Raw genomic sequence first — 17723 nt, 5'->3', positions numbered from 1 at the left:
CCACGTTAACTCTTTCAGCGCTGACACTGCCTTCACATGACACCCAAACCCTGTTTCTGTAGCAAAACCGCGATAATATGAATGCACCCTGATGTCTGAGTGAAAGCGGATCGTCGCATGGGCGTCAGGGGACAGCGAGGTGTCAGATGTGGTCACGAGCCGAGTCAAAACAAGAGCAGCGATGACGAAGTGACAATCTGAACGTTTTCCACTTGAAGTGTGGCATGTCTTTGTTTCAGAAGCGCAGTGGCAAACAAAAGCCCCTGGTGTTGGAGTACTTGAAGCCGTGGGTGTGTGTTCGAGCGTGTACACGAGTCCCGGGCTCTTGGCATGTTGGCCACGCCGTGCCAAATGCTCAGGCTGCCTGTGATGACCTGCTGACCGTATGATTATCCCATGTGTGGCCAATGCTTCCCAAAACACACACACACAGACACACGTTCACCCAGATTTCACAGAGCACCACAACAAACATGTCAACTAGGCTATGTGCTGACATCTTTATAGTCACCTAGTCATTTAAAGAGGCCATTTTTGCTTATTTACAAGTTCATAATTTCATTTTTGGGGTCTGCTAGAACTTTATTTCAAGCCATTTCAGTCCACTATACATTAATATTAAGGTACGTATCAAATATCCTTAAAAGACCTGAAAATATCCACAGGTTTTTTAGACATATCATCCATCTCAAAGTGCAAATCAACCCCATTTTCTCTGCCCAAAAACATTTTCCAGCAGTCATGATTTACCTCTTGCCGAAAGCTTTTTGGTGTTTATGATTTTGGCAGCATACTCTTGGCCCGTGCACAGCTTGACACAACGTCGCACGACTGAGAAGGCCCCCCTGAAGAAACAGACAGAGAAGAAAATACACCATTGAACTTGATGTGGAACCCAAAAATATCAGTTTAAAACCCTTCAGAAATGGCTTAAAGGGACACTTGTGTTCTCTATTTGCGTTCCATGCAAGCAAATGTTTTATTCTTCGGTGAACTGTTAAGAAGAACAGCAGTTATGCACAGCTACCTCTTTACCAAAAGCATCAACAGAGCCAGATCAGAAATAAAAACAACACGCAGGTGTTTAATGCGCAAATATTCATGATATTCACACGGGAACAAAATGTAGAACACACTCTGTCTTTCAAAAGCCTCCTTGAGTCTATTTTCAGAAAGACCTGTGTTATGAAAATCACTTGAGACGGTCATGATAACGGTCTGATGTCATTCCTTACTGGCTAAATTTAGCACACCTTGTTACAGTTACACAATACACTCGGCATGTCTCAAGCAGCCGCTCCGGATCTGTGACTTCCCGCCCCTCACCGTCAGGCTCAAATGCCCTTGGAAACACCCATGTGATGATAACATGTGATAAAAACAGACCATATGCCCCTCTGTGACCTCAGGCAAATCACCTGCACACGATTGGCTTGGCTAGCGGACTAGAAGAAACGAAGCCTGGAAGAGCTTGAGCATCATTAGTTGCGGATCATCGTTCAAAACATCATGCCAGAGGTGTAAAGGTCAACCATACACTTTCAAAAAAGTGACTTTTTGGATACGGTAACATGGTAGTACTACGTTTTAGGACATTTTCAACATGACAAGGATTGCCATGTAAATTAGTAATGGATGTTAAAATTCTAGCTAATGCCAATAAGCTTATGGATAATCATTTAATGTTCTGACTGATAACATGCCTTAATACAACCCAATCCCACCACCAAAAAAAAAAAAAAAAAAAAAAAAATTTATACCTAATCTCCTCACAATTCTGACTTTTTTTTCTCGCAATTGCAAGTTTATATCTCGCAATTTTGACTTTATAACACACAATTACGAGTTATGAAGTCAGAATTGCGTGATATAAACTTAATTTAACTTGCGAGTTAAAGTCCAGTGATATGTTCTCAGAATTGCGAGTTTATATCTTGCAATTCTTTTTGCAAGAATTGCGTGATTCTTGCAAAAAGAATTTCTGAGAAAAACTTTTTTATCAGAATTGCATGATATAAAGTCAGAATTGTAGGATATAAACTCGCAATTGCAATAAAAAAAAGTCATAACTGTGAGTTTATATCTTGCAGTTCTGACTATTTTTCAGGAGTTACAACTTTATATCTCACAATCATGACTTTTTAACTTGCAACTGCGACTTCTCACAATTCTTACTTTTTATAAAGTCAGAATTGCGAGATATAAAGTCAAAATTGCGAGATAAAAACTCACAATTGTGACTTTTTTTCTCGCCATTGCGAGTTTATATCTCGCAATTCTGTCTTTATAACACACAATTACGAGTTATGAAGTCAGAATTGCGTGATATAAACTTAACTTAACTTGCGAGTTAAAGTCCAGTGATATGTTCTCAGAATTACGAGTTTATATCTTGCAATTCTTTTTGCAAGAATTGCGTGATTCTTGCAAAAAGAATTTCTGAGAAAAACTTTTTTTAGATTTGCGTGATATAAAGTCAGAATTGTGGGATATAAACTTGCAATTGAAAGAAAAAAAATTATAATTGTGAGTTTATATCTCGCAGTTCTGACTTTTAAACTCGCAATTGCGAGTTTAAATTATGCAATTATGAAAAAAAAGTCAGAATTGTGAGATAGAAAGTCGCAATTACCTTTTTTATTTTTTATTCAATAAAAAAAAAAAAAAAAAATACAATACAGTTAACAAAAACAAAAATTAAAATTAAAACAATAAAAAAAAATCTGGAACTTAAAAAAAAAAAAAAAAAAATAGGCCTATATAAATATATGGCCTATGCAAAATATCTCATTTTAATATAATACTAAATTTTAGTTTAGTTTAAAATGTAGTACTCATTCTAACTTGAAGTACTAAAATAACTGAAAATTAAATTAAAATGAATAAAGACTATATAGAGTGTAAAACTGGAAAAAATTCATGGAAACTATACAGACATATAGGGGTAAAAAACACAAAATGGTCAAAACACACAACAAAATTACTAAAACTTAAATTAAAATTTAAATGAAACCAGAAATAATAATAAAAAAAAACTGATTCAAAATATTAATACAATCTATAATAGTATCCCAACTGCAAGTGTAACACTGCCGATAACTTATGTTATTATGTTAAGAAATTATGACATTAAAATTCCTAAAATGAAAAATAAGAACACTACAAACTAAACTCAATAACTTTAAATGCTGCAAGTTAATTTAGGCATGAAAACATTAAACTATATTATAAAAAAATATATACATTTTAATATTTGCATATTTTAATATTTAACATTTCACAGCTATTAAACTATTAAATTATTCATGTTTTAAAAATTAACTCTTTGTGAATGCAAAATTAAACATCAAATATTGCCCTAGATATAAATATATACTGCATATAATTCAATACAATGATATTTTTATATGATAATGAAGTACCATAGTATTACCATCTGATATCATTAATGTACCATGGTGCCATTGCAGATTGCAATAAAGGCAGCATATTAACACATCAACATGTATAATGTAGTGGGTGACAATATGTTTTATGATGGCTGATATGAAGCCAATATATATGAAACTGCATTTAATTGAAAGATCATGAATAACACATGCATAACAACTGCTGCAATTAAATTGGTTTTGCATAATATTTACTAAAAATAATCCTTTTGGTATTTACTAAAGTTAAAGATCACAGAGCTGTTACAATAAAAGTCCCACTTGTGACATTTATCAATCAAAACAGAAAAACTTTTCAGCCAATGCCGATAATTAAAAAATATCAGCTAATAAACTCAGTCAACCACTAATATCATGTATTATTATAATTGATGAAATAAATTACTGCTTGCCAGTGTGTGGGAAACAACGCGTTCAAGAAGAATGAAGAAGAAGAAACTTCTCGACTAATAAAGCAGAAGGTCATGAGACCGGGTGGAGGCCGGAGAGCCGTCTTTCTGCAGACTCGTGCGCTCAGTTAGCAAACGTGTCGTTTCATTAGTGCTGGAAACAGCCTGAGCGTCTCAGCGGAGACATTGAGCTGATTTACTGCCGTCGGCCTGTCAGGAAAACTGAACCGCCGAGCTGCGGGCTGCTGAGGTGTTCAGGGTAAACTGACACACAGCAGCAGAAAACACGCTCACAAACCCAAAAAACATTGTTCTGACAAGTCATAACCCTATAACTGTAAATTAAACCATTAAATGCTACCGAGTTCATAATATAATATAATAATAACCAAGTCTGCATTTATTTGATCCAAATAGTTTTTTATTTAATAGTTAAAAACAGTATTAATGTGAAATATTATTACAATTTAAAAAAAATGATTTTCTGTTTAAACATATTTGAAAATATAATTTACTCCTGTGATGGCAAAGCAGCCGGACTAATCATTTTAATATGCTGATTTGGTGATCAAGAAATATTTCTTAAAAGTTTGAGGTCATTTTTTTTACATACACTACCCACACAAATATATAGATATAAAAAAAATGTATAATTAATTTATATTTATAAAAAATATTTCTATATAACATTATGAATATATATTTATATGTATAATTACTTACAGTATGCATGTACAGTTATCTAACAAAAAGCTGTTAAGAAAAGGCTAAAATGCATGTCTCCACCACAAACTGAGGATGTGGTCAAATATTCAGCTCAGTACGGTGAAGATCTGCTGAAACATCACAAATACAAAATGTTTAAAAAGATTTTAAAAATGTCTATTTCTCCTCAGTGAGCGGGAATATACACTACGTTGAGATGAACTGAAAATGAAACCCGCAGAGTGAGTATTTATAAAAATGAGAAGTTTAAAAAGTTATGAAACGGATTATGAGAGAAGTCTGTCTACTACCATCTGTGTGTTTATGTGATTGTGGGTGATACACATGGGGCCTGTTTAATAATTCGAGAGAAAAAAGGTGCAAAAGAAACGCAATATTGACTGACTGGAGGAGAAGTGGGGGGGGGGGGGGGGGGGGGGGGCTGGGGGTGGGGGGGGGGGGGGGGGGGGCTGAGAGAGTATAATAATTTCCTAACGTCAGGCCGCTGGCATGCCTCACACACACACAGTCAGATTATAGACAGCAAACAGCCGCCCGGGCAGCTCTCGCAGCTCCAAATGTCACCAGACAGAACGACACAATGTAGCGACCGTTCACTGCTTCACCCTTTACACCAGAGTTTATGTTACATTGTAACGTTCATAATAAAAACTCTTTACACACTGTATCAACCCTACATATACACTCTCAGAAAAAGAGTACAAAACTGTCCAAATTTGTTAATAAATTTATTTATTAAAAAATTAATTTTTTTACCTATAGGATCCCGCCCCAGCGACAGCGTTGTACCTTTTTTTTTAAAGAGTGTAGAAATAAAACGTAGTGACCTTTCGGCCTGGTTATACTCTCGAATGTATCACACTGAACACAACCTCCAAATAACCCCGACAGCTGATAATTATAATCAGACATATGAAATAAACTCACTGTAATTTGCTCTAATGTTTCCTGACAGCTCCTCTGAGCTTTCTGCATGAAATGCACCATGCAATATTCTCAGGATTCTGTTAAATACTCACATGCATATTAATGCAACTCCCTTGTGCATTCTAGATACACAATATCTCCACATTAACATGCAATATCCTTTAAATTAACCCCTGATTGATCATGTTTTATCTTTAATTCAATACACTCACTATAAGAGCTCTTTAGTTAATGCATTTCAAAGCAACTCCACATTATATTTCCAAACAGCATATAAAAAGGATGCAACATCCTCAGATTTAACACCTGCATGCTCATTTTTATAATCAGAGACTGTATGCACATAAATCTTCACTGTAATATGCACAGTGGTGGGTGTATTTAAATGCAACTCCCCTCTAATGTTTCCTGACAGCTCCTCTGAGCTTTCTGCATGAAATGCACCAGAGGGGCCACAAAACATGCAATCTCCTCAAACTTTACCCCTGACGGCTTATATTTATGAGCACAGACAGTTCAAATAACACAGTAGTGGGAGTATTTGTATGCAACTCCCTCTGATGTTTCCTGACAGCTCTTTTATGCATCCTGCACGAGATGCATCGAGTTCAAACATGCAAAAAAAAAAAAAAAAAAAACATATGCATGCGCATATAGTAAATATGTAAACATTAACTTTAACATATATGATAACAGAGTATTTAAATGCAACACGCCTTTAGGATTCCCGAAAGATACTCAATGCATTTCAGATGCCAAAATGCATCAAACATTTATCAAAATGATCACCAGATCGCAGATTATTATCATCATAGACTCGATATAGTTAAACTGTACGAGTATTTAAACGCAACTCCTTCTAATGTTTCCCCACAACTCCTTTGGGCTTTTGCATATGAATTTACATTCAGGAAATGCGAGATATCAACACAAGACACTCCGGTTACGCACAAACACAAGCAGAGAAAGCAAATCTTACTTTCCAAGTTCTTCATACAGCTGGAACTCGTCGGTAAAGCGCGTGCAAGTTGTCGTTGCCATTTCTCAGCCCTCAGCGTTCGCGGGCAATATCCGAGCTGTGTGTCCAGCACCACGATTATTCTCCTGTACCTTCGACTTGCGGGATTTTTGAGGACAGAACTTCAACGTGGACACGGATTCGAGTGAGGGAGAGGTTCGCCGACGAGCAGGCTCGACTGCTTTACCGACCTCTCACCGAATGCGCCGTTCGACTGCAGTGCACTAGTTTTCCGCTGTGAGAAGCGCGCGCTGTCGCCGCTGGAGGGCGCGGCGGAGCTTACATCTCTCCATTTTTCACCTTTTTTAAGTGGGTGTATGGAGAGGTGCTGTGATTATGAAACTAATAACACATTTAGAAATTAATGATGTTCAGTTTAACTGACCAAATCTATATACAACTCTTCGAATATATGTCATCCCACGAAACACGCACATAATTTGCGCACTCGTTGTTTTCAGCAATGACTAACCTAAAAGCCCCTGATTGGCCATAAGCTAAACAGAAATCTATGTGATTGGTTATAATGCTCAACGCTGAAAAGAAGGAAAAAAACGCGTAAAAAGCAATGTGATGCAATCTGATGCAATTCACAAATTGACACTTTTCTTTTATTTTCACGTGTAATTTTTCATGCATGTTAAACTGAATACATAAATATATAAATGTGTGTATTTGTGTGTGTGTGTGTGTGTGTGTGTTTATATATATATATATAATACTGGTATGAATACTGGTAATATATATATATATATATATATATATATATATATATATATATATATATATATATATATACTGTATATACCCTACATATGATGATAGATAGACAGACAGACAGACAGATAGATAGATAGATAGATAGATAGATAGATAGATAGATAGATAGATAGATAGATAGATAGATAGATAGATAGATAGATGGATAGATGGATGGATGATGGATAGATGGATGGATGGATGGATGGATGGATAGATAGATAGATAGATAGATGGATGGATAGATAGATAGATAGATAGATAGATAGATAGATAGATAGTAACCCGTGGTTAATATGATGAAAAAAGATTGTGAAAATAAATCACATTGTTTATCCTTTAGCTCTTTCATTCAAAAATTTCACAAAAATCAAAGAATTTAAGCTAAAAGAAACAATTTTCTCTTCTTCCAATGGAGGTTGTCTACAGTTATTAACACCCCTGGAAATTCTTATATGTAAAGTATCTGTCAAGTATATCCCTCCTCATATTTAACATATTTTAGCACACTTATATCCCTCCTCATATTTAACATATTTTAGCACACCAAGGTTGGTGTGCTAAAATATGTTAAATATGAGGAGGGATATACTTGACAGATACTTTACACATCTCTCCTTGGCAAGGTGACTAGAAACATGAAATTCTCCAACCATGACTTCCAGTTTCACAGAAAGGAGGTAACACTAAGGTCAAATTCCCTCAAACATCAATCACAAGTAGTAAAACCAAAGAAAATTCTGATGTGCAGTAAAAGATTGTTGAACTTCACAAAACAGAAAGATGATGTAAGAAATTAGCTAAATTGTTGAAAACTCTTATTTACACCATCAGACAATAATTAAGAAGTTTTAATCTACAAGAAATGTTACAAATCTGCGGAGATGAACCGATCGACCGGCCAGGGACCAGAATAAGCAAAATATCAAAAAGATAACCTCACGGCAACTGATAATGTATTGATGTCGTGCCAGATGAGGCTCGCGCAGCCTGAGTGAGTCTGAGACTCGTGTAAAATAAAAAAAAAATAAGCGCAACAGTTATAAAGTTATAGACCCATACTGCGGTAGAATTATTTTTTTTTTTTATAATATTTGATTTAGTTAAGCAACATTAAACGACCAAGATATTTTTGACTCCCAGCAACACAGCGGTGTTACATTACTGAATGAATCCACGTTTTTGAACGAATCGAGTGAGTCAATGATTCAGTGGCACATTCCTAAAGACAGTCACTTGCCTAGTTTCTAAATAAATCAGCTGTTTGAACAAATTGGTTGAATAAATGATGAAATGACTCACTCATTGAAACAGTAATTTGCCGCCACCTACTGGTGGTTTGGTCATATTTAAAAGTATCATTGCATTTTTCCCATTTATTGCAACATTGCAACATTTATTTGTATGTTTAAAACAAATATGTAAAACATTAATCTTATAAAATTATTTATGCATTTGAAATGCATTTATGGCACCTCAGCTTCATCAAACAGTCTGTGTAAATACATCTAATGCCACTTCAGATGCAGCTTCTGTGTTTCCTGCAGTGGAAAGATGGAGTTTGTTGATACAGTTTTTAATTATTCTGACTGAATTAATTGAAACAAAGTAAGAATTTGATGTGAAAGATGACACATTTAATAAGATTAGGGAAAAAATGAAATCTGTAATGACTTGTTTTGTTACATACAGCAACACATTTTAAGTTAATTGTTATTTCTACCTCTTACCAGTCACAGTACTTTATTTTGAGAGTTGTTTAAGTGAGAGAACATCTGTAACTTTGTCAAGATTGGGGGAATTGTAATGTTTAATAATTTCTTTTATTGTGCAAATAACCTTTTGCATTGAAACTGGCATAGATTTTTGTTTGTATATGCTGTCAATTTTTATTCTTAGAGAGAAAATCGATATTGGCAGGTCCGCCAAGAAATTTGCAATCGGTGCATCTCTACAAATCTGCCCGTCTATATTGTTTTAATACAAGATAAGTAGGAGGAGTCTGAGTGGCCAAAGACTCTACAGGGCTCACAGCTAAAGAATTGTAGAAATTATTTCAGTCTTGTGGTCAGAAAGCTTTAAAAATATCAAACAGCACCTACATCACCACAAGTCATTTGGGAGAGTTTCAAGAAAAATCCTCTGCTCTCATCCAAAACCAAACTCCAGCATATTCAGCTGCCAAACACTACTTCTACATCAAATGGGACTGGGTTCTGAGGTCAAGTGAAGCTAAAAAGAGCTTTTTGGCACACAAGAATTAGGTTTGGTGCACACAGGGATAAAACGTACCCCATGCCCACGGTTAAATATGCTGCTGGATCTTTAATGTTGTGGGCTTATTTTTCTGCCAGAGGTCCTGAACATCTTGCTCAGATACATGGCATCATGGATTCTAGCTAATAGCAATATACCGGCACATGAAAAAAAATCTCAAAACCTGACCGCCTGTGCTAGAAATGGTTGGATCTTCCAAAACAAACATCAAAATCAACACAAAAATGGGTCACCGAGCACAAAATGAATGTTCTGCCATGGCTGTCCCAGTCCTCTGAACCCTACAGAAAATGTGTGGGGTGAACTAAAGAGAAGAGTCCACCAACATTTTGGAGTTTTATCATTTAATTATTTATTTTAATGACGTTTTTAGCTTGAAAAATATGTTTGTGCCAATACGTTGTTATCTAATGCAGTGTGACAGCAATCAAACAATAAGACAAATTTAATGTTTGCAAAAGGTTTTATTAGATTCAGGCACAAAAATCTGATGCAAATGGCGGAAACAAGTGAAGGGAAGAATTTCTTTCTTGTGTGAACTGCAGCAATCTGCTTAAAGAAACAGTGCAAACCCTTAACTTATCTGATGAAACTTTGTTTCACTGCTGCTATTGTAGATCACTGAAATAGTATGAAAACTAACAATCAACAAGCCCGAATAACTGGGCAAATGTAAGATCACAGACACTAAAGAAAACCTCAGTCAACTGATTTCATAAAACACTAAAAATTATAAATGATCAATGACCCATTTTGCATGGCAACTAAACATGAGACAATTATCAGTGTCAGTGAATCAGCTGTATTGGCATAAGATGTGCAGTGCAGACCTTTTATAGCACTGCAAGAAACCGACACCGTCACTGTACTTCAGTGTGTGTGTGTTTGTTACATGAAGTGCTGACTTTACATCTGGCATGTCATGTGACCTCAAAACTGCACAGCACTGGGTGGGATGTTGAACATGGAGGGGTCAAAGTCTTGGCCTTTAAATGGAGATCCTTCAGCATTCCAGCCCTTCTTCAGCATCTCGTGGACTTTCTGAAACACAAAGTAAAACATCTTTCAATGCAATATCCAGATGCAAACAAGTGCCAAAGCTCTTAAAGGAATAGTTTGCTCAAAAATGAAAATTTGCTGTAATGTAGTTACCCTCAGGCCATCAAAGATGTAGATGAGTTTGTTTCTTCATCAGAGCAGATTAGGAGAAATGTAGCATTACATCACTTGTTGTTGGATGCTCTGCAGTGAATGGGTGCCGTCAGAATGAGACTCCAAACCGCTGATTAAAACATCACAGTAATACATAAGTAACCCACAGCACTCCAGTCCAGCAATCAACCGCTTGAAACGATGCGTGTTTGTTAGAAACAAATCCATCAAGATGTTTTTAACTTTAAACCATTGCTTCAGTCCATATTCACATTAACACTTCCTCCAGTCAAAAAGTCTATCCACTGTTGTCCCCTCACATCAAAATCTACCTACATATTTGAACTGTTTTGGACTGTTTTTGCTTGGTGCTTGATCTGTGCATATTTCTCTCGATTAGGACTCATATTTTAGATGCAACAGTGTGAAGTTAACATCTTGATGATGGATTTGTTTCTTACAAACACGCAGCTTTTTGCTTCACAAGACATTAATTGCTGGACTGGAGTGGTGTGGGCTACTTGTGTATTACTGTGATGTTTTAATCAGCTGTTTGGACTCTCATTCTGACGGCACCCATTCACTGCAGAGCATCCATTGGTGAGCAAGTGAAGTAATGCTACATTTCTTCAAATCTGCTCTGATGAACAAACAAACTCATCTACATCTCGGATGGCCCGAGGGTGAGCACATTTTCAGCAGCGTCCTTGGACTGAACTCCTTTTATATTCCAGAGCAGTTATGAAGCAGCATAGAAAATAACAATTTCCATTGCTTGCTCACAATCTCATGGCTCTGTGGTTTCCCCTGGAGTTTTTGGTGGTAATCAAACGACAGGCGGTCCAGCACAGCGTGCTCCTCTTCATCTACAGTTGCCATAGTGCGTTCCCGGTTGATCTGGTTCACATCGATCTCGACCTCACCCTTCAACACGGCACTCCACCAAACCTCCCCGGTTTTACTGAGGGACAGCTGGAGGAAAAGTCCAAATGATCATCACGAGTATCTACAGCTACTATCTACAGATCTGTCTCCAGCTTACATTGCCTCAAATAATAATAATTTAAATTCCTTATAATACAATACAGAATACAATTTAATGACAGCAATGAGATGTACAGAAAACAGGGCTGTTATTGTTAACTACAAGGTTTCTGCAGGTTTTATCTTGGTTTAAGGATGTTTTGATACTGTAATTGCACTACAAATCAACTTAAAACCCTGTAACTAAAACTAATAAAAAAAAAACAAATACATTAACAAAAAAAAATATGAAATCAAACAAAATATAAAAATTAGACGAAAATCTTTAACTTAAAATACTGTCACAATGAAATTGGCAGATGCATCAGTCTATCACCATTTCAGATACACCATCCAAAAACAATGTGTACCAGAACGCATCGGCCGGGCTCCAGGCTCCATAGGGAACTTTCAGTGTTAATTTTGTGTGTGAATTCGCCCTCCATCAGGACTCTTTGTGATCCTCCCTCGTTCACGGCCACACGGACCCTCCCCGGCTGCAGATCCACAGACACCTGCGCGCAAAGATGGAACAGACAGCAGACTGTTATCAAACTAGCTTTGTGGTAATACTACACGGCAAGATTAATAGATGGAAATGAGGATTCTGCCAAACTGTGAGACAGTAACACTGATAAAATCAGATGGCAGCAAGATACACACCTGTCTGCCTTTAACGATGTTAGGCTGCACATGCACTCGAACCTCCACATCCGTGTAATCCTGCGACCAGGTGTAATTTTCTCTAACAGCACCATTGTAACTGTCTGCATTCGACTGAAAACGTTCTTGTCCACTGAAAAAAAGTAGAACTTGTTAATAGGTCAAAACCATGCACAAACCTTTGAGGTCAGTGAGACCTTTTAGTATTCATATTTTTGAGCAAATGATTTAAAGGTCAAGCATACACTTTGGCTGTGTCAGAATCGGAGTTTGATGGCGCTGCGGCTCCTGCTGGCTCAGCGGTGCTGCTCTGAGTCTCTCCGTGTGTCTCTGTGCTCTGTGCTGATGGTGCTGGGACAGCTGCGGGCTCCTCTGTGCTCCTCTTCTCCTCCACAGGAGCTTCAGCGTCCTGTTCTGATTGAACCTCCAGCTCCTGTACTGCAGGAGGAGCGGCTTTATTACCCTCTGCCAGCCTCGCTGCCCTCTCTCTGTCCTGCTCCGCAAGATTCTCAAACAACTTAAACGTCTGATGGGAAAAAAAAAAAATTCACTTACAGTAAATTCAATAAACTCTTAAGTCTGTTATAGCAACTACAAAGTGGGATAATAAAATAATATATATAAATGACTTAATTATTATAAATTATTTTATAATTTTTATTTTAATAAATTAATGTTTAATTAATTCAATTATTTTAAAGACCCTTACAGCAATTATAAAGTGGCATAATATAAATAAAATACACTAATAATTAAAATGTTTTAATTTAATATTTTTATTTTGAGTGATGAAATCATTTTTAATATTAATAAGACACTACCACAGCAATTACAAAATGGTACATAAATAATATTAATTGTTAAAATGATTTATTATAATACAATTAATTTAATAAATTATTTATTTTGAAGACAATGTTACACCAACAGCTGCATGCTGTAAATATTATAATTTAATTTTTATTTTATTTTTATTTAATGAATTATTATTCATTTTGATTCATTTAATTATTTTGATAATATTAATAATACATTTTACTATTGTCACAAACATCTAAAACACTGACATGGCTAGATGTCACACATTAAAAGCAAAACAAGACAATACCATGTTTTTGAACAAGTACCAACACAGAAGCACCATGGTACTATTTGAAATACGTTAATATCATAGTACATGAATATAATAATTAGGGCTGTAAGTCGATAAAAATATTAAAACTAATTAATTACATGGTGTAGTGATTAATTAATCTAATAATTGCAAAACTAAATTTGGCTGTGAAAATATCCACAAAAGATTATTAAAGTTATTATTGTGTTAAATGAGAAAGTATAAAGTAGACATTACAAATAGTAGTTTTAGAAATAAATATTTTGTTTGATTCAACATAAAATGTATTACACATAAACATTTAGACTACAATGGCTTAACATAAACTATGGAACATAAAAGAATATAATTAGAGAAACATCTCAGTAATTTTTTCACTGATAATCAAAACAGCTTAGTTTCCAACAGTCTTTATAATAAGTAAATGACAGATTTTTTTTATTTTGATGAACTATCCCTTTAATGTTTTTGTATTTATTTATTTCTTTTTAATAAATGAAATGATACTCTAAGAAGAAACTAAAACTGCCAGCAGGTGGCGGTAAATGTCTTTGAGTCATTCATTCATTCGATTCGTTCAAACGGCCGATTCATTCAGGAATCAAATAAACGGCTCTTTCTATGAACATGGACTTTTGAATCATTGGTTCAAATGATTCGTTCAAAACGCAGATTCCTTCAAAACTAAACACCGCTGTGTTGCTCACAGACGAACAAAAGTTCAGCGGTGGCTTTATAGGTAATATTTTCGTTGGCAAAATTGAGCAATAACACAAAATATTGCGTTTAAAATATAACAGTATTACCTTTTTATTTTCTGAACTGTTGTATGAAATCACATTTGCACTCGTGCTATTCGGACATAATCAGCACTTATCATGTGATATAAATATGAGACAAAAACTCATACAGGGGCACTTTTTGGCCCAAAATTTTTAATTTTATGCCATAAGTGCATTTATGGAGTTGTCCTGCATTATATTTGTCAACAGTCCACTGTATTAAATGTAAGATGACGTACAGGTTTGAGGGCGGGGCCAAAGCGTCATTATTCATAACTAACTTAACTAACGAGTTAAACTGACATCCCCAATAATAATAATTTAGTACTACCATGGTATTCTCAGCTGATGCCATCACTGCACCATGGTACTGCCACATTTATATTTATTTCTAAATTATCCAGTCAGTTTAATGGATCGAAACAACAGTCAGTCAGTACCTTGAACACCATTTTTTCAGCTACTCCGGGCGGGAAGCCCATGCGGTCCTGCGGGCCGCTGAGGAGGCGGTAGAAGTCCGTCTTTCTGTAGAGGAACCCAAAATAAACCTGCAGAAAATTCTGAATGTTTCCAACATGCTGCAGGATCCCCAACAGCGCGTTATCATACAGCTCAGTCATTTCCAGCGGAGAAGACATGGCCGGGTAGCTCAGCGGGAACAAATCTGACCGAAAGCTGTTTAATTTAGATGCCTATTAACGAAAAACAAACCCAAAGCAGCAGAGAGCCAGCAGAAAACTTGGCTAACAGCACTAGAACAACAACAGATCTTTCGAGACTGAGCAGCTGCTACGACACTTCCTGTTCACTCATTACAAAATAAAAGTCTAGCCAATAATAAATCACTTTAAAAGCTTTTTTTTTTTTTTTTATTACGTTTATTACATACACATATTTACAATATATAACACATCGAATGTAATATTTATAGTATAATAATTTATATTATATTATAATTCCAGTGCGGCAGGTGGCAGTAATGCGCTGTTCTGCAAAAACATGGCGACGTCCTTGGTCAGAAAGACAAAATTGTTGTCGGTAAGATTTAATTAGACTTTTTTGCTATTCTAACTAATAACGTCTAATCGAGAGGATCTTCCATATCTTATGTAACTGACGTAGAAGCGGTCTGATAGATATATATGCTACTGGCACTGAATGTAGTGTGGGATGCAAAGCACGATTTAGATTGAATAAGTAGTAAATATCATTTATCAGATGTCCTCTGTTTTTGTAGATGGTGAGCAGCCAGTTAAATTCTGCGGCATGTTTCAGGAACATTCACTGTACTGCAGCTTGTTTGAAGGTATGTGGTCGAACTCCAGTGTTTTAATTAGTTTATAATGTGCAATCTTGTTTATCCAAGCACATTTAATTTACATAATCTTAAACAAAATTAAAAAAAAAAACTAAGAAAAAAAAATAAAAAAAAACAAAAATAAAAAGTACGAAAAAACATTAAAAAAAAAAATTGAAAATATTTAGTGCTGTGAAATGATTAATCGCATCCAAAATAAAAGTTTTTGTTTACATAATTTATGCATGTGTAATGTGTATATTTATTATGGATATATTAATACACACACATGCATGTATATATTTCAGAAAAAATGTTATGTTTATATATTATTTATAATATAGACATGTAAATATTTTCAAAAAATATACTCTATGTGTGTTTATTTATATATACATAATAAATATACACAGAACACAAATATTATGTAAACAAAAACTTTTATTTTGTATGCGATTAATCGCGATATACCACTAAAAATATTAACACATTTTACAGCTTTGTATTATAGTATTTTACTATTTTTGTAATGTTAAACTTCTGCCTTAAAAATGAAAACAAAGCCTTATTTGTCCCATATTTACATTTATGCATACTAAAATGAGCAAATAGAAGTAGCAGACTAATTAAATAATATTCCTTATGATAAGACATAAGCAAAAAATGCATAAAACGGTTTCAAAACTCCAGAATAAATAAAAGAACATTTCTACATGTAAAGCACAAAATGTACAAGAAATATCAATATTAATGTTAGTGAAATCTATTTACAAGATTGCGACGGTAAAATGTACGTGTTTGAGACATTTAATTTGTGATTTAGTATCTATAAAGTAGTTCTCAAATTTTATTCCACATCAGACTGTCGTTTACAAATGTCAAAGTATTAGACAAAATCCATTTCAAACAAAGCCTGGACACATTGAATATTATATAAGACTAGAATCGGTATTTTTTTAATCTGCATTTTTAACCCAGAGGATCTGTCTCCTCTCTAACAGAACCGTGCAGCTCGTATTCGAGTGGCTAAAGGAGACAAGCCAGTGACTTATGAGCAGGCGTATCACCCTCATCACATCGGCCACAGGAAGGGCTGGCTCTCACAGCACACCAGTAACTCACATCCCCACTCTTTAACTTGTTCAGCATTACTGAAGCTCTGTGGGATGCTAATAAAGACCTCGTTGGTTCATTTACCTGTAGTATCTGTGAGTGCATAAACAAGACTCTTTTTTTACATCCCGCAGGTAATCTTCAGGGTGAAGATGGAGCGGCGGAGCGTGTGGTGGAGGACGTCTTCATCAGACGCTTCATGTACGGCACGTTTCACGGCTGTTTAGCGGATGAGGTGGTGATCAAACGCAGAGGAAACCTCCTGCTCATCTGTGCTGTGATGATACAGAAACTCTTACCGTCGAAATTCTACTTTCTCATTGGTTACACAGAGGAACTGCTCTCCCATTTCTACAAATGTCCAGTTAAAATCGAGATGCAGACGGTAGAAGAAAAAGTAGTCTACAAATATCTTTAAGGCCATGTGTTGTGGGGAAAAGCAGAAGTGATTTCTCTTTATTAGTATGTTTTATACTGTCCAGTAAGTGTCGGTGAAGGTGTTTTGTGATTTATTTGGAAAATCATTAGTAAAAATGATCTCATGATAGTAACTTGAAAGGGTCTTACACTGTGTTTATTTGTAAGGAACAAAATATTTCTTTATTACTTCATGCCAGGGTTGGAAATTAATAGGGGTTTGGTGCAAAAATTCCCACAAAAATTGCATAGTTATACCAACTAAAACTCCACATTTTAAAATTTAATGAATTGTTGATTGTGGCATTAAAATCAGATCTTCTCATAAAATACAATTAATTCAATGCATTTTTTTTTTTTTTTTTTTTGCAGCGTTTAGCATTGCAACCAATCGCATTTTTCTGTTGAGCGAATGAATGCAGTGGCCAATCAGAGGCGTTTAGATTAGTTACCAGGAATGAAGAAAATGCCAAATTTAACATAAAAGACAACACAAATACATATAATAAGATAACTCCTTTTACAAAAGGAAAAAAAATGCCCTGGAAAAAAAAATTGCCCCTTAATGGAAAAATAAATGAATGACCCTGAAGCTTTTGTTGTTGTTGTTCGTCACT

General features: G+C 35.4%; 3 protein-coding genes across 44 annotated transcripts in view; 1 reads left to right on the top strand and 2 right to left on the bottom strand.

Moving 5' to 3' along the window:
* Positions 1-6790, bottom strand: part of LOC109058922 (calcium/calmodulin-dependent protein kinase type II subunit beta-like) — a 61831-nt gene extending 55041 nt beyond the window's left edge. For 18 of the 42 annotated variants that reach the window (XM_042733155.1, XM_042733176.1, XM_042733158.1 and 15 more), the window contains exons 1-2: positions 6471-6783; positions 751-845 (exon numbers count right to left, since the gene is read on the bottom strand). In XM_042733155.1, the coding sequence (XP_042589089.1) occupies positions 751-845; positions 6471-6532 (157 nt within the window). In that variant the 5' untranslated portion in view covers positions 6533-6783. Of the gene's footprint in view, positions 1-750; positions 846-6470 lie in introns of all 42 variants that reach the window. The other 24 variants (XM_042733156.1, XM_042733164.1, XM_042733159.1 and 21 more) reach the window with 7 other exon arrangements.
* A 3199-nt stretch (positions 6791-9989) lies between these two features.
* LOC109062944 (nudC domain-containing protein 3-like) lies at positions 9990-15096 on the bottom strand. Its single transcript, XM_042733153.1, has 6 exons — positions 14720-15096; positions 12629-12909; positions 12384-12516; positions 12092-12235; positions 11481-11669; positions 9990-10586 (listed from the first exon to the last, which is right to left on the bottom strand). The coding sequence occupies exons 1-6, from the start codon at positions 14915-14917 to the stop codon at positions 10476-10478; spliced, it is 1056 nt and encodes a 351-aa protein (XP_042589087.1). The 5' UTR covers positions 14918-15096; the 3' UTR covers positions 9990-10475.
* Positions 15097-15200: 104 nt separating this feature from the next.
* Positions 15201-17247, top strand: LOC109062997 (28S ribosomal protein S24, mitochondrial-like). Its single transcript, XM_042733154.1, has 4 exons — positions 15201-15317; positions 15517-15585; positions 16578-16689; positions 16824-17247. Exons 1-4 carry the CDS (start codon positions 15279-15281, stop codon positions 17105-17107), a joined length of 504 nt encoding a protein of 167 aa, XP_042589088.1. The 5' UTR covers positions 15201-15278; the 3' UTR covers positions 17108-17247.
* Positions 17248-17723: the final 476 nt, after the last annotated feature.

Source organism: Cyprinus carpio, chromosome B10 (assembly GCF_018340385.1).
Source record: "Cyprinus carpio isolate SPL01 chromosome B10, ASM1834038v1, whole genome shotgun sequence".
NCBI lineage: Eukaryota > Metazoa > Chordata > Actinopteri > Cypriniformes > Cyprinidae > Cyprinus > Cyprinus carpio.
Note: the sequence above shows the minus strand (reverse complement) of the source record. Positions and strands in the feature narration are given on the sequence as shown.